Source organism: Xiphophorus maculatus, chromosome 23, assembly GCF_002775205.1.
Source record: "Xiphophorus maculatus strain JP 163 A chromosome 23, X_maculatus-5.0-male, whole genome shotgun sequence".
NCBI classification, from domain to species: Eukaryota; Metazoa; Chordata; class Actinopteri; order Cyprinodontiformes; family Poeciliidae; genus Xiphophorus; species Xiphophorus maculatus.
In genome coordinates, this window is record NC_036465.1 from 28951142 (window position 1) to 28978331 (window position 27190).

Sequence of the window (27190 nt, forward strand, 5' to 3'; positions counted from 1 at the left end):
CACAAACCTTCGATACCAACCAGCTAGTCCCAGGAACGACCGCACTTCCTTTTTGGTTCGAGGACGAGGGCACTTTTGGATCGCTTCAACTTTGTCCATCTGTGGTCGCACCTCTCCTCTCCCCAGCTGGTAACCCAGGTATCTGGTCTCCTGTTGTGCCCAAACACACTTTGATATGTTAAGTGTCAGTCCTGCACCTCCAATCTTTTCCAACACTCTTGCTAGATGTGAGACATGCTCCTCCCAGCTATTGCTGTAAATGATTACATCATCAAGATAAGCAGCGCTGTAGTCTTCACTTCCTCGCAAGACTTTGTCCATTAGCCGCTGGAAGGTGGCTGGAGCACCATGCAGGCCAAATGGCATTACAGTAAATTGGAAAAGACCAGAAGGGGTACGAAATGCTGTGTACGGTCTGCTTGAAGGCTCCAATGGAACCTGCCAGTACCCTTTACACAGGTCCAGAGTGGTAATGAACTTGGCTTTTCCAATCCTTTCCAGCAGCTCATCCACCCTGGGCATGGGATAGGCATCAAACTCTGAAACTGCATTAAGCTTTCTGAAATCAATGCAAATCCGCAGTGAGCCATCTTTCTTACACACAATGACTACTGGACTGCACCATTCAGAGTTTGAAGGTTCAATAATACCTGACGTTAGCATGGTCTCGACTTCATCTCGCAGCTGCCCCACCAACTGCTGTGGAACTCTATATGGGCGTTGACGAATTGGCTGCTTCTCTTTCAGTCGAATTGCATGCTCAATCAAGGAGGTCCGGCCTGGATTAGGAGAAAAGAGAGGAGACAGTTTCTGGAAGATCTGCTGAAGTTGTGAGGCTTGGTGTGAGGTCAAGTGGCTGAGATTGGGGGTTGACTGTTCAGCCATCACTTCAACACCAGGAACCTCTTCTTCCTCTTCCACTGGCCTCAACAGGCATGATGTTTCTGGAGCTGGACATGATAGTTCTTTCCACTCCTTTAGCAAGTTCACATGATAAGCCTGTGTAGCTTTCTTTTTGTCAGGATGGTAGACTTCATAGGTGGTGGGTCCTAGCTGTCGGCTGATGGTATAGGGCCCTTGCCACTTTGCCAAAAGCTTGCTGGTGGATGAAGGCAGGAGAAGCAGCACCTTCTGTCCAGGACTTAAGACCCTTTGCCGTGCCTGCTGGTCATACCACCTTTTTTGCTTCTGCTGAGCCTGCAGCAGGTTCTTTTCAGCTTCTTCCTGGTACTCAGCAAGCCGACCTCTCATCTGCAGCACATACTGGACCACACCTTTGGCATTGGATGAGGTCTCTGATGCATCCCAGCTTTTTCTCAGCAGGTCTAATGGTCCCTGAACATCCCACCCATACAGGAGTTCGAATGGGGAGAATCCAGTTGATGCTTGCGGCACCTCACGATAGGCAAAGAGAAGGAATGGTAACCAGCGGTCCCAATCTCTGCCAGTGTCATCCACAAACTTCTGCAGCATCCTCTTCAATGTCTGGTTGAACCTTTCGACCAGTCCATCAGTTTGCGGATGGTAAGGCGTCGTCCTGATGGCTGAGATCCCAAGCTGTTTATGAAAGAGTTTTAGGAGGTTAGAGGTGAAATTAGTTCCCTGGTCTGTCAAAATCTGATCTGGGATTCCAACTCTTGAAAATAGCTGGACCAGAACTCGAACTATTGCAGGGGCAGTAATGGTATGCAGTGGAAAAGCCTCTGGAAATCTGGTGGCATAGTCACATACTACCAGGATGTACTGATGACCACGCCCACTCTTCACTAGGGGTCCAACAATGTCCATTGCAACCTTACGAAAAGGAGTGGAGACGACTGGTAGTGGCTGGAGGAGCGCCCGATCTGATTTCTGAGCAGGACGAGTCTTCTGGCATGTGGGACAAGAAGCACACAATGCATTAATGTCATTGTACATTGACGGCCAAAAAAAACGTGAGCTGACACGCATAAATGTTTTGTGACGCCCCAAGTGCCCTGCCCATGGAATGGTGTGTGCCAAATGCATGACAAGTGCCCTACAGCAAGTTGGAACTACCAACCGCTGTTTTTCATTACAAGCATACAATACACCATCTTTTAACACAAAAGTTTCTCTTCCTCTCCACTTAGCATCAGTTTTTTCCTCCACTCGATCAAACAAAGGTTGTAAAGACACATCCTGTTTCTGTAAAGTAGCAATATTTTCAGGTATTTTCCACATGTCATCTACCGTTAAATCTGTTAACACATTCCCACTCAGCATTAACTTTTTCTCAAATTTTTTTCTGTTTTCTGGATTTTCTAGACCTCTTTGGAATTTCAAACAAACTCTCATCAAAGTCAGGTAAGGACTCAACTTGTTCTTTGGCCTGAGAACGAGTAATCACAGGTCCGGAAACATTGCTAACTTTACTCCCCTTGGTTCGTACCTCTTCCAAAAGATGAAACATCACAGGTAGATCAGTACCCAAAATTATATCAAAAGGTAGGTTTTCCACCACACCGACAGTTAGCAAATATGGTTGATCATCAATAATGACAGTCACTTCTGCTTTTGGATAAACATGACAATCTCCATGCACACACAAGATCTCAGTTTTTTTTTCATAGTTCATACATCCAACAGGTACAAGACTCTTTTTTATAAGTGATGTGGAACTACCACTGTCTATTAATGCAGTCACATGCTGTCCATTCACAGTCACAGTTTTATGAGTTCTAGTTTCAAAGTTTTTGACTCCAGCTTGATTTTCAACTCTAGGAGCATAGCAGGAACCAGTAAACTTAGTCTTCTTTATTGGGCACACAGAAGCCTTGTGGCCCAGCTGCTGGCAATAATAGCAAATCAATGTCTTACCATTAGATGGTGGATTCAGAGAACTGGTGATACCTTTAACCTCCTGTCTTGGGTCTCTGGGATACCGTTGATGTCCAGCTGGTTGAACAGGTCGCGGTCCAGGGTTGGAGAACCGTGCTGCTCCTCCTCGCCGTGCGTTCATGTACTGTAGAGCCAACTTTGCAGCAGTCAGACCATCCTCAGGTTCATGTTCCTTCACCCAGGTCCTTACATCAGAGGGCAGAATGCTCAGCAGTTGTTCCTGGATGATGAGCTCCCCGATGTCCTCCTTGGAATGCTGGTCCGGACGGATCCATCGTCGGTAGAGACCTCTAAGGCGGTGGTAGGTTTCAGTAGGAGTTTCACCAGCAGGTATACTTGTTGCTCTGAACTTCTGTCTGTATGTCTCAGGTGAGATGTCAAACTTTGTTAACAAAGCAGTTTTCAAGTCCTTGTAGCAGTGAGCACAGTCCTCATCCATGGCAGCATAGGCCTCCAGCGCTTTCCCAGAAAGGAGTGGAATGAGACGGCACGCCCATTCACACTCTGGCCACCTCCAGGTCTTGGCAATGCGCTCAAACCGCAGCAGATAGTTTTCAAGATCTTCTCCTAATTGATAAGGGGGAATTTTTGGATCAGTGGTGTAACTTACTGACTGAGGTTGATAGCTTTGATCACCGTCGTCATCATCATCATCGTCACTTTGCTCTGCACCAACTCCTAACTGAAGGTGAGGACGTGGTACTTGCTGTGGTTGCTGCAGGGACATCCTAAGATGTCGCAGTTCCTTCAGCAGCCCTTTCTCTCGCTTTTGCTGACCTGCCATAAAGCCCTTCATCAAAGTGAGAAACTCACTGCCAGATGCACTTGATCCACTGGGGCCAGGCTTTGGTTCACCTTCCTCATCTGATCCATCCGTCGTTGGCATGCTTTCCCATGCTTTGTCAGTCACCTGTTCTTCCATCTTTGATTGTGATCGAAGACCAGATCTTTGCTTCACCAAACGAGATCCTCTTCTCCGGCTCGCCATAATCCCACTCCTGACACCATGTGTGACGAGGTTCTTTATGGTTTAGTCAAAAAAGAATGACTGTTCCAAGTTGGAGATCATTTTAGAAGATTTATTCGGTTCTCACAAAGGTGGCAGGTGCAGATCACACACAAAGGACATCCAGAGCAGGCTAGAAATCAAAAATCATTAGTACCTTTGCTTGCAATAGTTCATCATCACCAGCGTGACTTCTTCTCAGTCTAACCACCGACTGACTCCTGTGGAGCAGAGCCCTGCTTTTAAAGCCACAGGCTCCGCCCACAGACAATCCAAACTAGCAAAATACTAATCATCTCTAACTCAAATCAGAAGTTTGATTCTGATTTGAATCAAACTTCAAATCAGCCTAAAGTTTATACAGTATACCAAATAATACAAAAAAAAATAAATAAATAAACTTGTAAACAAAAATACAATATTCAATTTAATATAAGAGAGACTCTATAGGCACCCTTCTGTCAAAATTTAATCGGAGTTTGATGGATGAGTAATTAAAGACCCTAATTAATTGATTGCTATTAATCCCCCCCCCCCCACCCCCCCACCCCCCACCCCCTCCCACCCCCACCCCCACCCCCCACCCACCCATCCCCCACTCCATCTGTTACGCCATCTGTTATTCCCGCTATGTGTTTTAAAAATAGTACAAGTATGAAAAAACATTGAGTTTTAAGAATAATATAATTAAAGTATGAAAAAACAGTAAGTGTTAGATAATCTAGAATAATATACAATATAGTATATTTAAATAGATTTGGGGTGTTGTAGTTACCTCCGGTTTTTCTCACTAAGCCATTTGGTGTTTGTGCGTGTGTGTCCGGCTCTCTCGTGCTGGGGGATTCTCTTGACCTGAGGGTCATCACAGATGGCCTGCAAGGAAACTCTATATCTCCGGAAAACAGATTTTCAAACCGTCATCGATTATCAGCTCGGAATCTGCGCGGGAAAAGGGTTCCTGCCAGCTGTCCGGCTCTCTCGTGCTGACTATGAGTTTGTGACATAATACCGGACAGGCCTCACCTGTCATCTGTGTGAGGCGTTGTTGTAGTTACCTCTGGTTTTAAACAGAAGTGTGAGGTGGGTTAAAAGCCCCTCAGGATGATGACCTCTGATCACCATACTGGTTGACTATCAGCTATCAGCTCTCAGGATCTGCAGCACTCCATCTGTGTGCCAGTGGCACATGTGACCACTTGTGAGCAAATGAAAAACACAGTACAATTAGAGCACAAAAAATAATAAGTGATCATCAGTATCAAGATTAATACATAGATTGTCACCTTTCCTAGATAAGTTTAGATTTATCCATGCCATCTGTGTATGTGTGTATGCGTGCGAGGTGTGTGTCGGCGTGTGGGGGTGTGTGCGTCCAGGCGCAATAATAAACACATACCTCTAAAGAAAACCTACAGTTTAACTGTTTTACTATATTATTTAGGGTAGCACGACTAGTCGGTGCTGACTATGAGTTTGTGATTTCCTTCATCGCTTAAATTTTAAACTCTTATAGATTTTCTTTTTCTGTAACACTTGCTAGTGTGAAACATTTCAGTAAATGTTCCTCATTTGTACACGTACTTCTGAAGAATATGTGACAGACAGTAAACAGGCCTACTCAAATTTAACTTATATCTTTCCGCAGTTAAAGAATTTGTCCAGACTTTTCCAGAATTTGGTCCAGCATCATTGTGAATGATTTTGTTCAATCTTTTTCTTGCTGTTGAATCAGCGCTGATCTTCCCACTGCTTCATGTTTTCTCCAAAATAGTAAATCTTGGTTTAAATACATTTAAACTCTTTTTTTCTGTAACAGTTGCTAGTGTAATACATGTCAGGAAATGTTCCTCATCTGTAAATGTATTTATGAACAATATCTGACAGGGACTAAACAGGCCACGGTCAGGTGGCTCTTATGTATCTTTCAGCTTTCCCTCCACCCATTATCTTACACACTTTAGTGTGTTCACTAACGAAATATAGTACACCTCTAATTTTTTTAATTTTTCATTATTAAAACTTTTAAATGATCAACGTGAACCATCAGTCTGTATTAAAATAATTAATATAATTCATATTATTTATTTAGATTTGATGTTTTAATGTGTGCCCTTGGATTTCGATTGATTTATTGAATGTGTAAATATTTATCATATAGTATTTATTCTTTTGGTGTTTGTTGCACAAATTTAAATATATGCCGGCTATCAACCAACAATTAAATCAGTGAATTTGTGTTTTTTTCTTAAATACTCCGTCTCACCGAGACTTACTTACATCTTCTGACAACTAGCCCCACTTATAATAACATTGACTAAGTTTGCTATTGGTACACTTTACCTAAAATTAAAAATTAAACATACTCACTACACAACCATGCTCCAAGAGTTGCTCATAACATGGTGAATTGTTTTGTTACCTTAAAAATGATCTGCAGCTTTTGTTCCTTGATGCTGTCTGTTCTCTAACAGACAGTTCAACACCTCTTGTAATTGATAAGCTTATAAATGATCAATGCGAAGCATCAGTATGCGCTAAAGAAGATCATATCAGTCAGATTAAGTAAAATATCATTATACTCAAAGCAATCAAAATTATATTTCTCTGAAAGGTCTTTTTTTCAGGGAGTTTAGACTGTATGAAAGGAATCAGTGATATATACTATGAAATATTTTATCTGCTGCATCCCGATAATAAAACTTCAATTGTGAATTGAATGATTACGTTGCATCTAGATACAAAAGAATCAACCGATAATTAGTAATCATACCGACTAACAAGATCTGAACAAACAAGAAACTTGACAACCTCAAGGGATTTCTCACATTGGAGAATAAACCGTCTGACTTTCTTTAGCCACTAAATTTAACCTTACCAAAGTTTTGCCTTGGAGCAAACAGGTACTGAGTTTGAAGCGGATCAGACGCCTTCAGCCATCTGCTAAAGCTAGACTCCGGCCTTCCTCACTGTAAAATAAAACATTAGACTTAAACAAAAAGTTCAAGCGAACATCACTTAATTATCATCGACTTGTTGTATGTACTCATCTTAAACAAGTGGCAGGAACATTTGGATATAAGAAAAAAAGCTTTATAAGTTAATCTATTTAAGTTGAGTCCATGTAACAACTAAAATCAGATAAAAAGTGAGCTATTTGAAAGTAGTGAGGATTTTGGGTGGTAAAAGTTGAACATTTTAACATGTCCAGACACCATTTCTGCTCAAGCAAACCAAAAGGTTTTAAACAGAACAACCATGTCAAATGATGAGACCGTGAATCTTTAATCTATGTAGCAAATATATTGCTGCTGCTGCTGTAAGCAGAAAATAAAAGAAGTTTTACGGAGAATAATATTCTGGATGAGTTTAAGAATATTGTTTGCCAAAATCACACGGTGTAACTACACTTGTTTTTTATATGTTGCAGTAATTGAATCTTTTTGAGGCAATTGGTTGCATAAATTAAAGTAAATACGGTCTATTTTCCTGCTCCACATACTTAGTTAGCAATGTGCCAGTTAGCTTCCCAGTCTGAACTTCTGGGCAATGTCTTGATTCAGTCAAATTGTCTATCCTGTATCTCCTGAACTCTGATATTTTGCTCGCTGGTCTTCAGCGTGCTTTGAATGCAGTATCGGGTTTCTCTTACTTTAACCCGCCCAACTTGCACCTGATTGGCATGTTAGCCTTTTGATTCCCTCCCAGCGAGGCGGTGCTTCACAAAGCAAACTGTTTGTCAAACTGTTGATCTGCCTGATGGCTGTTTTAGAAGATATGGTGACTGAGTTTTAGAGAGTACTAGCCGGCTCATGCAGCTTGTTTTTACTAGATGGCTGTCCTAAAAGTACATATCTTTAAAATATGAATAAATACGTACAATTCCATAATTATTCGATCCAACGGTTATAGAAGTTTTGTAATAATGCAATTCAGGTATTTTATATTTTCTGGACTAAAGGAGGATTTCAGTTCAACACCTGTGGTTTCTTAATGTAAGTGTTTCTGCTACTGGACAAGAAACAGGGTTAAAAGAGGATTTAGAAAGCAAAATACAAAGATGATAGTTGTTTTTACCGAGAGCAAGGCTGTGACTAGTTATCAGGATGGAATGAGACCTGTAATGAGACCTGTAAAATATTTTTGGACACAGCCATCCGCAGGAGCAAGATGAAGCAAGAACATCGCAACATCGGATGTATTTTTTCATCCTTCTATCCGTGATTTAAAACAATTTTTAATTTTGTGTCATCTTAAAGATGGAAAGAGTCAATTATTTTTTCACCCATGGAAAAGTGTAAAGTGTTTATTATGAGTAGGATTAACCAAGCTGAAGGAAAACGAAGAAAAAGGATAAATAAATATTCATCGATACAGAACCGAATCAGCAAATATGAACTTATGAAACTATTGAAACCTTGAAGAATTTTACATTGTGTAAGATATTTAAGAAAATAATATTGAATCTGCGTTCATGAATTTCTTTATTTGGTAAAATACGTTTACCTTTTGTTTTGTTGAACACCAGACATCTCATCTCTTTTCCACAGTTTTTTCCCACTTAGTTCCACTACTGCTGTGGATTTTATAGTCAATGTTTAAAGCCAACAGAGTCTGAAGCGATGGAGGAAATTTACGTCAATATGGAACCTGTTGGAAAAACTGCATCTAATCACACAGGTAAGAACAAAGTTACAGAGAAATCTAGCATGTATTGAATTCAATTTTGCTAAAGTTGAGGTTTTTGTTAAGGTTGGAGCAGCTCCAAAGAGAGGCTCTGCCTCCGTGCGGCTGTCTGTTTGGGAATCCTGAATGTTTTACTTTTGGCTGAACTCATCGCCCTCAGCGTACACAGTGAGTCTTGTTTTAGTCATCTTAAAGATGTAAAAAGAGTAAATTTTATGTTTCTGTTATATTAAAAAAAAAGTCATTGTTCCCCTTCTAAAATCAAACTGATCAAATAGCAAAGGTTTAAAACAGAATAAAGCTTGGTGACTCAAAGTTTTGCAGAGAGGTGAAACATTACACATGAGTTTGATTCATTTTCAACAATGGTTGCATTTGCAGCCATTTAGGTTAGCAGGTCTTTAATATCTTTTCTTTTTTCAAACTATTTACCCAACGATTCATTGTTCAGTGTTACCTCAGTTTAAATTCTACAGGCATAACCAAAATCATGAAACTATTTTATAAGTCTTAAGTGAAAACACGGTCTTGCCACTTCTTTTTGCAAACATGGTTGTTAATTTTTTTTTTTTTCAGCTCATGACATGACAGCAGATTTTTCTGACATCAGCAACATTCTGACCGAGCAGAACAGCAGCAGCAAGTTTCCCTCCATGATCGCTAACTTCACTGAAACGGCTCCACGAGCTGAAGACACTTTAAGGTTGGTCAAAAACTTTAAAAAATTTGGATCTCGTTAAAAATTGAATTCTACTCTGAATTCTAGAGTATAACTAATAACTTTCCTTTTTGGTCTAAATGAATATAATGTAAATGAACAACTTTTATTTTAATTTATTAAGCGCTCTATCATTTGCGTGTGCTGAAAAACAACGATGTAAAACAAACTAAACTTTGATTTTTTTCTCCTTAAAGGGAAATTGTGTCCTACAGAACGAACAAACATCAGTTGTTCCTGTTCATCCAAGGGCTGCGGAAGAAGAGAAGAGCAGATCCACTAGTGATGGACGATTAGGATCTGTGTTCACTGTGATATTATTCACCAACAATAATGTAGCTTACGGTGTTACATAAAACCCTAAAGATAAAATGTACACTTCCAACTGCTGTGACCTGCATCTAATAACACAACAATTTTACCGGTTGTACTCTGTGTTTTTCTTTCTTGTTAAAATTCTGACGTGATAAACAAACGTTTTTTTTGTTTGTTTGTTTTTTTTTTTTTTGTATTTTTGCGGAGAATCGGTTGTTGTGTTCTGATTGTGTATTAATGTGACTTTTACTACGAAACTTTATGGAGTTCCAGTTGTGTCCGGTAATATCGGATTAAGTTATATCTTGGTAAAATTATATTTCCAATTATTTACTATCATTTGTAATAAAGTGATGCCAACACCACGGATTCAACAGTGAGGAGTTTGTTCTAGTCATCTTAAAGATGGAAAGAGTCAATGTTGTGCTGATTCTGAGAAGCTGAATGAGTAACTGAATGACTTTTTATTCATGTCAGAGTTCAATCAGCGAGATTATTCATTTTGTGGTGATCCTAGTCTAAGAAAGAAAGAAACAAAGAAAGAAAGCAGCAAATGTACATGTTGGTTCCCCTGAAAATATGGATAAATTCAGTCATTGTAGGGTTAAAGTAATTTGAAGAGGGAGAAGCGTATAAACAAGTCAATGACGAGTCAGTGACATGATGCATTCTGCATTTTTTAACTCGGTTAACTTAACGTTTTGTTTTTTTTACTGACTTTAATACATTTAAATCGCTACGTTGTTTGATAAGTAGAATGGAAATGACTTTTTTTGGAAACGGTCTTGTAAATTAGCGTTTTATAAATCAACTGAATTGAATTAAGAAATTTGACCATCGGATTGGACTGAAGAGAAATGATGAGCAATGTTTTATGGGTTTTATAAAGCAAAGATTGGTATTTTTGTAACATCAAAAGTTCATTTTTCAGGCAAACAGAAAATCCAGCTTTTTGTAGTTTACTGGGACTAACAACCCCCGGACAAATTTGGAAAAAAATTCAGCTAAAGTGGGTGGTGCTTTAAGGCATAAACAGACACAGCCTAGTGTGGGGCCATATGTAGAGGGGATAAGCAGGGCTGTAGTAAGCGCCGTTACCGATTTGGTACTTTGTGGTTATAGTTTTCTCCAAGTTGCGCTTAAGAAAGTATGAACATGGGCAAAACTGAGAAACTCTATCAATCAACCAACTGGATATTAAAGTATGTCACCGGAGATTTGTTCTCCTGTCCACGCGATGAATCCTTGGCCCACTGCATCAGTGAAGACTGTCGCATGGGAGCAGGCATAGCGGTGATGTTCAAGAAGAAGTTTGGTCGAGTCTCAGAGTTAAAGAAGCAGAGTGAGTCAGACTAGTTACTAAAATCTTTGTTTTGGAAAAAATGTTTTATGTTTTTGCAGTTCATTCAAATGTCTGATTTCAACAGCAAGTGCTAAATCATATCCTGTTTTGTATTTTTTTTATGTCCTAATAGAGAAGCTGCCGGGGCAGTGTGCTGTCCTGACACATGATCAACGTTTCATCTACTATCTGGTAAACATACCACAATTATACTGCATAGGACCAAAACCTGTTTCATTATTTAATCTGGTAACTGTATCTTTCCTATTATGTGTCTCAGATCACAAAGACAAAAGCCAGCCAGAAACCCACGTATGTCAACCTAAGACAGAGTCTGGAAGACATGAAATCTCACTGCTTAGAAAATGGTGTCAATAGGATATCAGTACCCCGGTTTGTAGGAACTACTGTGAATAAATGACTATAATAAATACCCTTAAATCTTCTTCTTTATTGGGAATAATTAATCAATTTGCTTGTCTCGTATCTCCTCCCTCAGAATTGGCTGTGGCCTGGACCAGCTGCAGTGGTCAAAGGTGTCAAAGATCCTGGAACAGATCTTTAAAGAGACAAATATCTCCATCGCAGTATACAGCCTGCCCTGTGTTGGGTCAAAGCTTCAAATGCATGCCGTGTAGCACATTTTCATTGTGGGTTTTTTAGCTTTAAATCCTTTATAATCTCTTAAAATTTTGGATGAAATCAACACTCCTTAAACAGTTTTAAGGAAACAATAAATAAGGAAACAATAAAAACCAACCCATAAGATGTTTAGATACAAGACTTTTAACATCCCACTGATGTAAAAAATGATGTTTCCTGCCATTAAAGATACGAAACTTATTCCAAACACTGATGTTGCACTCTGTGAATATCATATTACATGATGCTACTACTAAATCATGCTACATAAAGTGATCCAACAAAGCCCCTGAGGCAGGTAAAATACAATAGTTATGCCTAAAATTTGTTTTTTTGTTTTTCTAAATCTATATAGTTGTTGAAAACGTAGCTTTTCCTGTGAATCTGTAAATCTAAATTGTGAAAGAGTTTGCTTCTCTAGCTTTATTTTTCTGACCCAAATTCAGGAGCAAGATTGTTGTCACAAGTTTTTTTTGTCATGAGTTTTTAGTGATTCTGATGCTTGACTTTTTTAGTATTTGTAACCTGTGAATGATGTTGTACAGAATATTAAGACTTATATCTTTGAAAATTGCTTTGTAAATAAAATTTAAGATCATAGTTTTTGACAACCTTTACCTGTTAAATCACCAGGCAACGGTATGTAGGAAAATGCCATTTGAAATTTTTATAAATTTCTTAGTTTTGCCTCAAAATGAACTTTTGATGTTACAAAAATACCAATCTTTGCTTTATAAAACCCATAAAACATTGCTCATCATTTCTCTTCAGTCCAATCCGATGGTCAAATTTCTTAATTCAATTCAGTTGATTTATAAAACGCTAATTTACAAGACCGTTTACAAAAAAAGTCATTTCCATTCTACTTATCAAACAACGTAGCGATTTAAATGTATTAAAGTCAGTAAAAAAAACAAAACGTTAAGTTAACCGAGTTAAAAAATGCAGAATGCATCATGTCATTGACTCGTCATTGACTTGTTTATACGCTTCTCCCTCTTCAAATTACTTTAACCCTACAATGACTGAATTTATCCGTATTTTCAGGGGAACCAACATGTACATTTGCTGCTTTCTTTCTTTGTTTCTTTCTTTCTTAGACTAGGATCACCACAAAATGAATAATCTCGCTGATTGAACTCTGGAATGAATGAAATCTGCTTAAAGCTGCGGCACGTAACTTAAAAAAAAAAAAGAAAATATTTTAGATATGTATTAAAACTTTCACTGTCCTAACAAAAGACAGATAATCTCTGAAAAAAATAATAAATCTCCTCCTGTGTTCTGCAGAACAAATAACCAATCAGAGCCAGCATTAATCAGCACTCACGAAAGATTGTTTATTTTGATGCAGCCTGCGTTTGACTTTGAATGAATGCATCCTTTATTACTTGTCATTATTTGATATAGGCAGATTTATTTGACTAATAATTTATGGAACTGAGAGCCTTACTGTTAAATATTATTTTACTGACTGGAGGTTTTTTCAGTTGCCCTTTTGATTGAATAGCTGCTGTATTGTGCCTGCATGAATTTAGCATTTTTTTATGCCTAAGTTAGGTAAATTTATTGCCGGATAATTTCTTAATTTTGTCAGATGGTAGCATTTACATCTAAAACAAAAAATTAACAGTCAATCCAGGTGATCGGTAAAGATTGGTCTCATTGGTGATCGGTATCGGAATCGGCAGCAGAAAACTTGATCGGAGCATCCCTAACGGTAAGTTGTTTCTCCACCAATAGCTCATTTAGGATTTTAACTTAAAAGACTCATTCTGTCGCGGCCTTCTTTGTTCCAAAAACCAAAATTTCCAGGTTGTGGGTGGTAACAGGTGGTTTATTTGCTTGCACTTCTGACTCAATTGTTTTATCATAAATGGCCACAGCACGTTCAGCTTTAAAAGCTCTGGTTCTGTTAAGTTTTGGTGGCTCTTGCAGCTTTAAGAGTCTGGATTTTGTTTTGTTTTATTTCTCCTTTGGCTGAAAACGGGATTTTCTTCACAAGTCTGTCCTTGAAGTCGTCATCCAGACTGACACCAAAAACCTTAGCCAGGAGAGAAGAATGGATGAAGAAGGATCTGGACTTGTCGTTGATCAGCACGTCCAGCTCAGACTGCTCCTTTCCCGCTTCTATGATCCCTACAATCTGCATGGTGACACTCTGGACAGCAGCAGCTTTCATCTGGACACAAACAGGGAAACAGGATCATAATGAATTAATACACATGTAACCAAACACTTGAATTATCTGAATAAAATTAGTTGACATGTTTAGATTCCCGAATGATCTTTATAATGTTCTGTAACATGCAAAGCATCGTTTTTATTCAGTTCCAATGAATCCGTGTGAGATTTTCCCCCCTCATAATGTTGTTATTCTCATGTAACAAAAGGGCAGTCGCTTCAGGCACCCATCTACCCAGGTCTTATGTTGTTTAAAGTATATTCATTCATTCATTAGTCGTTCATCTTGAATGTGGAAAAAGTAAATAAAGATGCATAATTTTAATTCCGCTTCACATTTATACGTTCTCTGTCACACAGAGACGCAACGTTCTGCACTCTGGATTTCCTGCAGTCTGAATAATAACCGGTACCTTATGAATTCTGGTGAAGTCGGTGGAGCTCAGAGACACCATTTTATTGTAAAGGTTTGTCCGCAGGTTGGTCACTCTGACCACATCTCCCACTGACATTCCTCTCAGCTGTTCTTTGCACCACAGCTTGATCCATATGGAACCGGTTTCATCTTCAAGTTGGAACTCGTGTGCATTTGCTTTGGTACCAAGTTTCTGGCATTTAATCTGAGGACCAAAAAAAAAGTGATTATAAACCAATCCTTGAAACGATCGAATGTTTTCAGTGCGGCATAATAAAACACAGAGAGCCACAAATCTCTTGCTGTGAATCTGCTATCAGCAGTAATCACTTACCTCAATCACAGTTCCTTTAACACTCGCTGCTGTTTTCTCCTTAAAGGATTGGGTCTTCTCGATGGGAAACAATGGACTCTGCAGCTCCAGAGTCTTGGGAACTTTAATGCCGTTGGTCTTTGAGATTCTGCTCTGGTTGGTCACCTTCATCACCATCTCACCATACACTACATCCACTTCCACATTAATGAAAAGGTAAAGTCGTCCCTTTTCAACTTCATTAAATAGTTCTTCTCCATATACCATGACTTTAATGCAGTCGGTCTCGTCAGCGACTGCCAGATGGAAGAACTTCTTCTCCTGCTTCTTTTTGGTTTCATACGTACACAGAGCACATTTCTGCATAACCTTTCCACCTACAGGTTTTCCATTGGTGTCTCCACTTTCCTTCAGCAGCTTGATGCTCTGTCTCTGGAAACAGGTTCAGAGAAATGATAGAAAGTCACAAAGCAAATTCCAACACGGGAACAAAATGGAATATTTCTAATAAAACCTAAGTGTCCAACTCACCCAATCAGGAACCTTCTGAAAAAAGAACAGACAATTATTGGTTAGACATATTTTCTACTTGGCTTTCATTTTCTGCAGTAAATTTATATCTAAAATATAGATGCAATGTCACTTTACAAAGTCATACAGTGCTCTGGAGCACAGTACATCAAATGCCCTCCGTAGCTCAAAAAAAACATACATTTTCACCAGGTGATGGAGAACAGAGCTGCATGGATGCTTTTTATTTTTGCTTTGGCAATGTCCCTGCGACGTTGCCTAAGAAAATTGCAGTTTGCATAGGTCAGTTTAGGAAGGATTCCTCTGAAACCTACCAGCAGAACATGTCAGGATTTATGTAAAGACTGGGACTAAAAGGAGGTTCTGCTCCCACTGTTCATCTCTAATCCGCAGATGATGGCCATGTAAGAACATAATGATGTCGAGTGTTTTGTTTAGGTGTTTGGCACGAACATGATTTGTCAATTAGCAAAAGCTAACGCTGAATGCTAGCCTATGGTAGTCCTGTAACTCAGGTTACGTTACAATATCTACACGTTTACTGTCAGAGCTGGAAGTGACAGTCTGCATTGAGAAGTCTACAAGTTGTGAAAACATGTCTGACACTCGGATATTGTCTGAATTTTTTTATTTTATTTTTTACATGCCATGCAAACCTCCTATTACAGAACCCCTTTGGTAAATTATATACATTTTTATACAACTCAAGCTGACAAACTCACCAAGTTCATCTTACATTTTCTTGGGAAAATCAGTTTAGTCATATGATTGTAACTAGTCAACAAGCTCTATAAAAAGTCATTGCAGAGCAAAGACTAGTTGGCGCAACCTCTACTGTTGGTTACTGTGATAGTTACCTTCTCAGACTGAGAACTTCCTGGATCGTCTGTAGAAGAAGAAGAAGAGTCAGGGAGTTTCTGAATAATCAGACTTTGACTTGATTCTGTCTGTGAAGTTGATTCATTAAACTCACCAGCTCGAGTTTCATCACCTGAAGAATCTGAATCAGATTCAAACCCTGTTAAACATGAAGAGCAGCGGATCATCAACAGGTCAGATTAATGATATCAGGAGAGACCTCATAAAACAATACAACCGTGTTGAGTGATTCTGATAGTGTGTAGAAGTTATTTACTCATTATCACAAGTCTATTTACATAACATGTCAGAAAAACCCAGTTTGAAGACACGGGAGTAAAAACTCACCAGTTTTAACATCATCATCATCATCATCACTCTCAGTCTTCTTCTTTAACTCTGTTAAACACAGAGAGGCGGATCAACATGAGTTAATCCGGTTCTGATCCGTAAGCCGACCCAGAACTGAGATGAATCTAGCTGCAGGTTTTTCACCAGCAGCAAAGCACATTTTGAGAAATGAATCACAGTGATTAAACTTCACTTTCTACCCAGCAGCGGGGGGTCTAAGATCAACAGGAAATGTTCATTGTTCTTAAAGGAGCAATTTTAAACCCATTTAAAGGGACAGTTCAGGTTTTTCACCAACCGGATGGAGACTCCTGCTGCTCCTCTGACTCAGGTCCAGGTTTCCTCCTCTTTCCTGTAAAACAGTTTAGACAGTCAAAGCTCTGCAGGAAAAAAAAGAAGCTGCTCAAACCTTAACAAAAACCTCAACCTTAGCAAAATTGAATTCATTACATGCTAGATTTCTCTGTAACTTTGTTCTTACCTGTGTGATTAGATGCGGTTTGTCCATCAGGTTCCATATTGACGTAAATTTCCTCCATCGCTTTAGACTCTGTGCTGGCTTTAAACATTGACTATAAAATCCACAGCAGTAGTGGAACTAAGTGGGAAAAAAACTGTGGAAAAGAGATGAGCTGGGTAGTACTGTCTAAACTCAGTCACCATATCTTCTAAAACAGCCATGAGGCAGATCAACAGTTTGACAAACAGTTTGCTTTGTGAAGCACCGCCTCGCTGGGAGGGAATCAAAAGGCTAACATGCCAATCAGGTGCAAGTTGGGCGGGTTAAAGTAAGAGAAACCCGATACTGCATTCAGAGCACGATGAAGACCAGCGAGCAAAATATCAGAGTTCAGGAGATACAGGATAGACAATTTGACTGAATCAAGACATTGCCCAGAAGTTCAGACTGGGAAGCTAACTGGCACATTGTTAGCTAAGTATGTGGAGCAGGAAAATAGACCGTATTTACTTTAATTTATACAAACCAATTGCCTCAAAAGATTCAATTACTGCTACATATAAAAGACAGTGTAGTTACACCGTGTGATTTTGGCAAACAATATTCTTAAACTCATCCAAAATATTATTCTCCGTAAAACTTATTTTATTTTCTGCCTACAGCAGCAGCAGCAATATATTTGCTACATAGATTAAAGATTCACGGTCTCATTATTTGACAGGGTTGTTCTGTTCAAAACCTTTTGGTTTGCTTGAGCAGAAATGGTGTCTGGACATGTTAAAATGTTCAACTTTTACCACCCAAAATCCTCACTACTTTCAAATAGTTCACTTTTTATTTTATTTTACTTGTTGCATGGACTCAACTTAAATAGATTAACTTATAAAGCTTTTTTTTTATATCCGAATGTTCCTGCCACTTGTTTAAGATGAGTACAAACAACAAGTCGACGATAATTAAGTGATGTTCGCTTGAACTTTTTGTTTAAGTCTAATGTTTTATTTTACAGTGAGGAAGGCCGGAGTCTAGCTTTAGCAAATGGCTGAAGGCGTCTGATCCGCTTCAAACTCAGTACCTGTTTACTCCAAGGCAAAACTTTGGTAAGGTTAAATTTAGTGGCTAAAGAAAGTCAGACGGTTTATTCTCCAATGTGAGAAAATCCCTTGAGGTAGTCAAGTTTCTTGTTTGATCAGATCTTGTTAGTCAGTATGATTACTAATTAACGGTTGATTCTTTTGTATCTAGATGCAACGTAATCATTCAATTCACAATTGAAGTTTTATTATCGGGATGCAGCAGATAAAATATTTCATAGTATATTTCACTGATTCCTTTCATACAGTCTAAGTTCCCTGAGAAAAAAATAGACCTTTCAGAGAAATATAATTTTGAGTATAATGATATTTTACTTAATCTGACTGATATGATCTTCTTTAGCGCATACTGATGCTTCACATTGATCATTTATAAGCTTATCGATCACAAGAGGTGTTGAACTGTCTGTTAGTGAACAGACAGCATCAAGGAACAAAAGCTGCAGATCATTTTTAAGGTAACAAAACAATTCACCATGTTATGAGCAACTCTTGGAGCATGGTTGTGTAGTGAGTATGTTTAATTTTTAATTTTAGGTAAAGTGTACCAATAGCAAACTTAGTCAATGTTATTATAAGTGGGGCTAGTTGTCAGAAGATGTAAGTAAGTCTCGGTGAGAGGGAGTATTTAAGAAAAAAAACACAAATTCACTGATTGAATTTTTGGCTGATAGCCGGCATATATTTGAATTTGTGCAACAAACCCCAAAAGAAAAAAACTATATGATAAATATTTACACATTCAATAAATCAATCGAAATCCAAGGGAACCTCACCGTGGCCTGTTTAGTCCCTGTCAGATATTGTTCAGAAGTACGAGTACAGATGAGGAACATTTCCTGACATGTATTACACTAGCAACTGTTACAGAAAAAAAAAATCTATAAGAGTTTAAATGTATTTAAACCAAGATTTACTATTTTGGAGAAAACATGAAGCAGTAGGAAGATCAGCGCTGATTCAACAGCAAGAAAAAGATTGAACAAAATCATTCACAATGATGCCGGACCAAATTCTGGAAAAGTCTGGACAAATTCTTTAACTGCGGAAAGATATAAGTTAAATTTGAGTAGGCCTGTTTACTGTCTGTCACATATTCTTCAGAAGTACGTGTACAAATGAGGAACATTTACTGAAATGTTTCACACTAGCAAGTGTTACAGAAAAAGAAAATCTATAAGAGTTTAAAATTTAAGCGATGAAGGAAATCACAAACTCATAGTCAGCACCGACTAGTCGTGCTACCCTAAATAATATAGTAAAACAGTTAAACTGTAGGTTTTCTTTAGAGGTATGTGTTTATTATTGCGCCTGGACGCACACACCCCCACACGCCGACACACACCTCGCACGCATACACACATACACAGATGGCATGGATAAATCTAAACTTATCTAGGAAAGGTGAAAATCTATGTATTAATCTTGATACTGATGATCACTTATTGTTTTTTGTGCTCTAATTGTACTGTGTTTTTCATTTGCTCACAAGTGGTCACATGTGCCACTGGCACACAGATGGAGTGCTGCAGATCCTGAGAGCTGATAGCTGATAGTCAACCAGTATGGTGATCAGAGGTCATCATCCTGAGGGGCTTTTAACCCACCTCACACTTCTGTTTAAAACCAGAGGTAACTACAACAACGCCTCACACAGATGGTAAGATCCCCTCTCGGGCGTAGAATCTGGGCGCTGATAGCTGATAATCAATAAGCATGGTAACTAGAGAACGAATCTGTGATGTTTTAAATTGTACCTACCGGATCTATATCCTGACTGGATATTAGTTGTCCGGAGACAGAGTATCACGCTTGCCACGTGTGGTGACCAGAGGTCATGAGAACCATCCTGAGGGGCTTTTAACCCACCTCACACAGATGGTAGGACCGTATCTCCCGCTTCACATATCAGGAAGATATTCTGTTTAAAACCAAAGGTAACTACAACACCCCAAATCTATTTAAATATACTATAATGTTATATTATTCTAGATTATCTAACACTTATTGTTTTTTCATACTTTAATTGTATTATTCTTAAAACTCAATGTTTTTTCATACTTGTACTATTTTTAAAACACATAGCGGGAATAACAGATGGCGTAACAGACGGAGTGGGGGATGGGTGGGAGGGGGGGGGGGTGGGGGGTGGGGGGGGGGGGGATTAATAGCAATCAATTAATTAGGGTCTTTAATTACTCATCCATCAAACTCTGATTAAATTTTGACAGAAGGGTGCCTATAGAGTCTCTCTAATATACAACACCCAATGCGCTCTGCTGACGTCACCTCCTCATGTGACTCCCTCCCGGCACGTCACAATCCGGAAACACACTACTTGAAAACAAAAACCAGGAAAACGTCCAGTGCTAAAAAAAAAGGTTACAGTAAATGTTTAACCGGAGCAGGAACACCGCGTGTGCACCCACGATGAACCGCCCCAGTCCAACCTGCAACAAAAGTAAATTAGTGATGATGTATGTGTTTGTCGGCGTGTGTGCGCAGTTATGCGGGCATGCTAACACGGACTCTAACGCCCAGCTCGTGACGGCTCCTCCGTCACAGATACTTAATGTTTTCTTGTTGTATGAGAAAATGTAGCTACCTCATAATTCATGCTTTTCAGTCTACTGTGGAATTACTTCAGTGTTTGGGGTTTGCCTGTCAAAATACCTGTGACTCCCCAAAGAGAACATCAGTGCTTTCATCAGTTACTAAAATGTTGCTCAACTTTTTCCTTCAGCTCCCTGTGCGTTCTGTGGTGAATTGTAGTTTCCCAGATTTTTGAAAGAAGGGAACATCTGTTGTGAAACTCGGCTCTTCCTCCCATGCTGAGCGTGTCTCACCACAACAAGCAATAAAAATGAAACAAAACAACATTTTCCGAACCTCTATAGTTACTTTGTATGTAGCAAAATACATATAAGACCCAAATTATCCATACTCCAGCAATAATAATAAATTAATCTACACATTTCTCAACAATTTTATCAACATTCTTTGAGAGATGCTTCATTTCTTAACACGATCAATTCTCTTGACTGAAAGGAATTAAAGTAAAAGCTAAATTTTCAGTTTATGAACAATTTTTGGTTTAATTGCATTTTCTCCCAAACAGGTGAATCATAACACTGTCGGACTGCCAGTATTATGAACTCTAGATTGTGAGAAATAGATTTTTTTAATACAGTCAGATATTAAACATCTCAAAGAAGACCCAGCTTCCAGACACATTGGCAACGGCCAATTAAAGGTGTTCGTTCTCGAACAGCTTTCTTCAGTTCCCACAGCAGTAAATCAGTGGAGCTGCTGTCTGGACTCTTTATGGACCTTCAGAACACCTTGATATCTTTAGTAATTTTTCAGTTATCTTTACTGCTGTCCTTGGACTGATTGTTCCCTCAGTGCAGATGCTTTTCCATGGCAGTACTCCCAGATGTCTGGCTAAGTGATTTGCTAACTGTTCTGTTGTAAAGTGAACACTGTAACTTTAAAGAAGCAGTGCTATGTAAAATTGACCTTGTTGAGCTCTACACGATGTTATAATGGTATTTCCTCGACAAAAACAAACCTGGAGTGTTGCCTTGATTCTTTCATGCATGTTTTGAGAAATCTTTTAATCTCCCAGGGCAACCATTCAGCTGTGCAAAACACCTGGGTGGACCTAGATCCACCTGCGAAATTTCCAAGCTAACAAACTTAGGCCTCACAAAGCAGCACTAACCCCACCACTTCCCCACTCAGCTCCTCCAGACTAGCCAGCAGCAATTAGCAAACATCTGGTGGAGCTGCATATCAGCTGAGCTCATTATAGGAGCTACTTCTCAGTGAAACATTGGTAAAACTTTAAGAGGTTCATAGATGTTGCAATGACTTCCTGAAGTTGTTTCAGAAAAAGCAGGAGTTTTTACAGAAACAGATTAATTAGTGTATGCTGTAGTGTCGAGTGCTTATGAAGGTTATATTTGACCAATATTAGACTATAGCTTTTCCTCCACTATTAAAACACAAGGCAAATACAAAACAGAGTAGAGGTATTACTAGGTGTAAATGTCCGTCATTTAGAGAGGTGAGAAAAGTGGAGCTTCAGGATCTGAAATCCCAAATCACCTCGAGTCTAAACAACAGGATGTAGCTGCATCTCCATTGACCAAATAATGTCGCAACTTGACATTTTGAAAATAGATGATCTTAATAAAAACAATCCAATTTCAAAAAATAAAAAAAAACCTCTTGTTAGTCCATGGAAAGTTTTGGCTATAGCATGAGATGGGGTTTTTGGCCATTGACATTGGTTTGTCTCAAAACTTTTTTTCACTTCAAACCTGTCGCTTAATCAACAACTGGCACAAACCACAAAGAAGAGAAACACAGGAAGTAGTTGGAGGATCTTGGTGACATGACTTATTGTTGTGAACAAACTTATTCCCGTATGATTTTAATTGAGCTTCTAATTTAATAGAAACACCTTAATTGTGAAATTGTGTTTGTATTGGCAAAGTTTTGCACACATATGTAGCGTTGTGTTAGACATGAGGCAGAAACTGAGTGGAGACATTTTGACTGCTTTGGTTGTAAAAGATACCAGTTAGAGACTTGATTTGTCCTTCTGGAACTCAAAATAAAACCAAACACACGATTCAAAGAGATGTTGAGGTCTTCCTTCCTTTCTCCCGGATCGGTGGAGCAGTGGTTGGATGAAGGTTCTCTGTTGTCCCCGGAACAACAGGCTCCTCCGGCACCAGCCCAGGGCCCGGCCGACTCCGTCCTACAGACACAAAGAGACAACTTCAGGGAAAACACTGCCATACGAGACCGACCCGAAGTAATAAAAAATGAATTTCAACAACATCTGATGAAAAATTAAAATGATATGCTCTTTTAGAGAAGCAGTCAAAGACATGCATTCAGTGGAAGTAAACCAGGCTTTTTAACTGTCGAAGTAGCGGCATGAATTATAGAAGAAGATACATTTCTTCTGCTTTTACTTTAAGCAACTGCTACGCGTAGATGAACGGCTGAAGTTTTATGTACTGATATATTTAAGTGGAATATTGCCATGTTGATTTCAATTTTCTGTATTTCTTGCAGAAGGAAATGTTTCTGTAGCATATTGGTACAGTGAAGTGACTTGCTGTTCTTTGTTCCTGGGTTTGCAAAGTATTCAGTAAAACTGGGCGAAGCTGAGCTAAATTTGGTCACTGAGGCACTGAACCACTCTCTTGAAAACACAGAAAACACGAGGTGCCCACTGAACACCTGGGAACAGGAAGTTCAGATGTCCAAGCCAAAAGCAGCAATCAACAAACACCTGCTGAGCTCATTATAGGAGCCACTTCTGAGTGAAGCATTGATCAAATGAAAAGTTTCTCGAGGGTTGATAGAGGAGCCATGTTGTGATGACTTCCTGGAGGCGGAGTTTCAGAAAGAATGGGAGTTTTTAAAGAGACAAAGGCCTAATTTCAATGCATTCATTTACAAAGTCAAAAAAATTTTAAGCTATGTTTTATACAGTATTTTTATTAACAACTGGAGATAACATTAATTACTTTGTTGTGCCTGAAAATACATAACGCTGACCCTATAAATGGTTTTCCAAATGTAAATGTTAGATTGTATTTTGTGCAGGTAGAACACCAAACACTTTTACGGACTTTATACAGAAATCAAGCACTTTAAAAACCTTGAAGACACCTTTAAAAAATACAAGCAGTGGTAATTTGTTTGAAGGATTTCAAGAAGTTGTATAAACTGGTACAAACTCAGTACAAAAAAAAGAAACATTAAAGAAGAAAGAGTGTTGGAGGAAAGAAGAGGAACAGAAAGGCTGCTTTCTCCGGTGATCAGAGCTAGAAATAACTCCGTCTCTGTTTCTCTGCAGAATAAGAAAACCAACTTTTTATTTTGCTCCTGGAAGTCTGAGGAGGGAGGGAAACATCTTGTCGATGTCCTGAGGGCACAGACCAGCAGGTGATTCTCAGATGCTGTGGGTTCGCTCAGCATGTGTTATTAAAAGCATTTCAACATTTCCACCAGGACTTACCGCCGTGCACAGAAACGAGCCGCCGCCGCCTCCCTCCTGGATGTGAACCTGCATATCTCATCTGTTGATGACAAAGAGAGAGACAGCCCGGTCCTTACAGGATTGGTGCAGAGCTAATTTGAAGCTCATGTGGAAGAGCACAATATGTGTGGATGACTGAAGCGAAAGGGCACCGTCTGGTCTCATCGTGGAACCTGTTGTGTTCCTCAGCAGAAGCCTTCTGGAATCAAAGGTCATCGGTCTGTCAGTGGGAGTGACTTCATGTGGTGATTTATTTCTCACTGTACAGTAAACAGGATGCACTGCTGGTGGCTGTGTTCTCCATCAGTTGTTGGGGTCAGAGAGCAAAGGTCTCTGCCTGTTACCACTGTACAGAGAATCACGATTAATCATTTAACTCCTCACATCAAACACCAGTGTCTGGTGTATTTATTCATTTTTTTTTACACTCAATAAGTTTTAACCCAGCAGAATGAGGCCATTGGCTTGAAAAGCGTTACTTTAACATGTATTAATATAAATCTAAATAAAAGTTTTATGAGCATTAGAACCAAGCTGGCAGAACATTTATTTGTTTCTTGATATTATTTTACCTTAAAGTGACGTTACGACGATGAGCTTTACAACAGTCTAGGTCAGAATCAAGACTGTTCTGACCTTTTGGGTTTGTGCCATCAAATGAATAGAAGCTGAAAATATTATGTAGAGAGACTTAAGACACAAATCTTCATTCCATCACATTTTAATCATGAAGAACACGTTTACATGTCAGCAGACTAAACAAAACCTGGTAAATCAAGCATCCAAGATTAGTACATAAAAATTGATTCATATACAGGCACATGTTCAATTTGAAAATATTGCTCCCAGTTGGAGCAATAATATATTTTATATATTCTCCCACAAGGAGAATATATAAAATGGAAAATAGAAAGAAGTTATTTCTCATTTTCAAATAAGTCTAAAAGAAAAGGTAAACTAAAGTAAAGCTTAAAAAAAATCTTTGGATGAATTTTCAGACAACAAATAGAGAAATTCAATAAATTCCCAGAATTTGATTTTTTTAATTACCAATTTCATGTCTGATTTTCTGATTTATGATCATAGCTTACATCAGTTTTTCTGAACATTAGTTCCAGCAGCATTTTTCTTCTAACAAATAATTAGTTGAGATTAATAAAGACTTCCTAAGCAGTGATAGTCTCCATGGCTGGACAGAAACAGGTAGGGGCATCACCCAGACAAACTGCAACATCAACAAAAGAACAAACCAGATGACAAAGTATCACCATAGAGACAACTGATCTCTGATCAGTGAACAAATGACCCTATAGTGAAGTCAAAGGCAAGCTGCAATGATGCAGACCAGATGGACTGAAACTAAAACACATTTTAACCACTGGACTTGAATTCACTTCTGTCTATGTCAGCTTAATGAACTCAGCTGAGTTTCCATCATTATAAAACCCAAGTCCAGCATGTAGCGGCTGGGTGAATGTGGTCTGGACTCTGTGGAGGAGAGTCATGGTTTTAGAGACGCTGTAGAAAGACAGAATACCTGCTGTGTGATCCAGGTACACTCCTAGTCTGGAGGAAACTGGACCTGAGATGTGGATTTCATCATAATAGTGATACAATATATAACTGTATGTGCCACAATATAAAGACCAAGATTTGTCACTGTATCGAAAATCACTTTCATCTCCTGATTTGCTGATATTCTTGTATGAAACTGCTACTTCAACCTCTCCTTCCCACTCCACCTCCCAGTAACAACGTCCAGTCAGACTTTCTTTACTCAGAACTTGATCCCAATGTTTGAATCTGTCTGAATGATCAAGATAAAACTGCATTTTCTTCATTTTTGTTGCTGTTCTGTTTCTCTCAGATAAAAGCAGATAACTGCATGCTGTGTTTGGATCCAGAGTGATTTTTCTAGAATATTTTAAAAAGTCAGTTTTGGTCTTTGGTTTTGGTTCTGACAGTAGAACATCCACCTCAGTGACCGTCAGTGAGACGTTTGTCCATGAGTTTCCCAGGACTTCCTGTAGTTTCTCTCTGAGCTCTGACACAGCTGTTGTCACGTCCTCAAAGTGTCTCAGAGGACGGACATTGATGCTGGATGAGCATGTAGACCTACTGAGTTCTGGCAGTGAGGGGTAGTTGAGGAGAAACTGGTTGTGATCCTCTGTGTGTGAGAGCTGCTCCAGCTCAGCGTCTTTCCTCTTCAGCTCAGTGATCTCCTGCTCCAGCTTCTCCTGAAGATCTTTGACTCGACTCACTTCAGTTTCCTGCTGGGATCTGATCTGCTGCTTCACCTCAGAGCTTCTTGTCTGGAGGAGACGGATCAGCTCAGTAAAGATCTTCTCACTGTCCTCCACTGTTTTATCAGCAGAGACATTGATGGCCTTCACCTCTTGTTGAAGCAGCTTCACATCTTTCTCTCTGTCCTGGATTCTCTGCTGGATTTGTTGTCGACTCTCCTGGAGCTTCTTCTGCTTCTCATCTCTTTCTGCTGCAGCTGGGACTGTTTCATGGCCTTTATGTTCATCCATAGTGCAGAGATAACAGATACACTGCTGATCAGTACGACAGAAGATCTTCATCACCTCATCATGACGAGAGCAGATGTTCTGCTGAAGTTTAGCAGAAGCTTCAACCAGTTTATGTTTTTTAAAAGCAGAAGACTCATAGTGAGGTTGGAGATGATTCTCACAGTAAGAAACCAGACAAACCAGACAGGACTTTGTAGCTTTCATCTTCTGCCCAGTGCAGACATCACAGGCCACATCTCCAGGTCCAGCATAGCAGTGGTCAGCTGGAGCAGCTCTGGCTCTGCTTTTCTTCAGGTCCTCCATTAACTCTGCTAACAAGGTGTGTTTCTTCAAGACAGGCCTCTGTCTGAAGGTCTCTCTACATTGAGGGCAGCTGTAGGTTCCTTTCTTTTCCTCTCCATCCCAGAAGTCTGTAATACAGTTCATACAGTAGCTGTGTCCACAAGTTGTAGTCACTGGATCCTTCAATAGATCCAAACAGATGGAACAAGAGAATCTTTCTCGGTCCTTCTGAACTCCTGTCTGCGCCATTTCTCCTCTCAGTGAGAATGAGTCTGTGAGTTTCACTTCCTCATAAATGAAACTGAACTCTGCTCTAAATGTGACGTGTTGCTGCAGGGAGGGAGGCCTGAGATCTGTTAGACCAACCACTGATCTGAAGGGAGGGAACAAAGAAATGTGTTGACAAAGAGCAGCAGCAGTAGGAGGAGTTAGTAGACAGGTGAGTTCAGGAAGAGCTTTGACATGTGTGTGTGTGTGTGTTTGTACTCATTTAGCTATTTTTGTGAGGACTTTTTCTTGGCAAATAACCAACATCATGT

The 27190-nt window shown here is 39.3% G+C and overlaps 3 protein-coding genes and 1 long non-coding RNA gene across 5 annotated transcripts; 2 read left to right on the plus strand and 2 right to left on the minus strand.

Annotated features, from left to right (window-relative positions):
• The first annotated feature begins 7581 nt into the window (after nt 1-7581).
• On the plus strand, nt 7582-8702 carry LOC111607130. The gene is made up of 3 exons (XR_002752313.1): nt 7582-7857; nt 8413-8542; nt 8615-8702. It is a non-coding gene; the product is annotated as an uncharacterized LOC111607130 (long non-coding RNA).
• A 1808-nt stretch (nt 8703-10510) lies between these two features.
• LOC111607057 (O-acetyl-ADP-ribose deacetylase 1-like) lies at nt 10511-12181 on the plus strand. Its single transcript, XM_023328891.1, has 4 exons — nt 10511-10923; nt 11057-11115; nt 11204-11316; nt 11423-12181. Exons 1-4 carry the CDS (start codon nt 10731-10733, stop codon nt 11559-11561), a joined length of 504 nt encoding a protein of 167 aa, XP_023184659.1. The 5' UTR covers nt 10511-10730; the 3' UTR covers nt 11562-12181.
• Nucleotides 12182-13381: 1200 nt separating this feature from the next.
• LOC111606891 lies at nt 13382-16908 on the minus strand. 2 transcript variants are annotated; one of them, XM_023328296.1, is made up of 9 exons: nt 16699-16908; nt 16516-16569; nt 16215-16265; nt 15982-16026; nt 15866-15894; nt 15009-15020; nt 14499-14909; nt 14163-14369; nt 13382-13747 (listed from the first exon to the last, which is right to left on the minus strand). In XM_023328296.1, exons 1-9 carry the CDS (start codon nt 16784-16786, stop codon nt 13481-13483), a joined length of 1164 nt encoding a protein of 387 aa, XP_023184064.1. In that variant the 5' UTR covers nt 16787-16908; the 3' UTR covers nt 13382-13480. The 2 variants fall into 2 exon arrangements, with proteins under 2 accessions (XP_023184064.1, XP_023184063.1); XM_023328295.1 differs by having other exon boundaries at nt 15009-15023; nt 16699-16907.
• A 7843-nt stretch (nt 16909-24751) lies between these two features.
• Nucleotides 24752-26928, minus strand: LOC102223076 (tripartite motif-containing protein 16-like). Its single transcript, XM_023328222.1, has one exon. The coding sequence runs from the start codon at nt 26898-26900 to the stop codon at nt 25236-25238; it is 1665 nt and encodes a 554-aa protein (XP_023183990.1). The 5' UTR covers nt 26901-26928; the 3' UTR covers nt 24752-25235.
• Nucleotides 26929-27190: the final 262 nt, after the last annotated feature.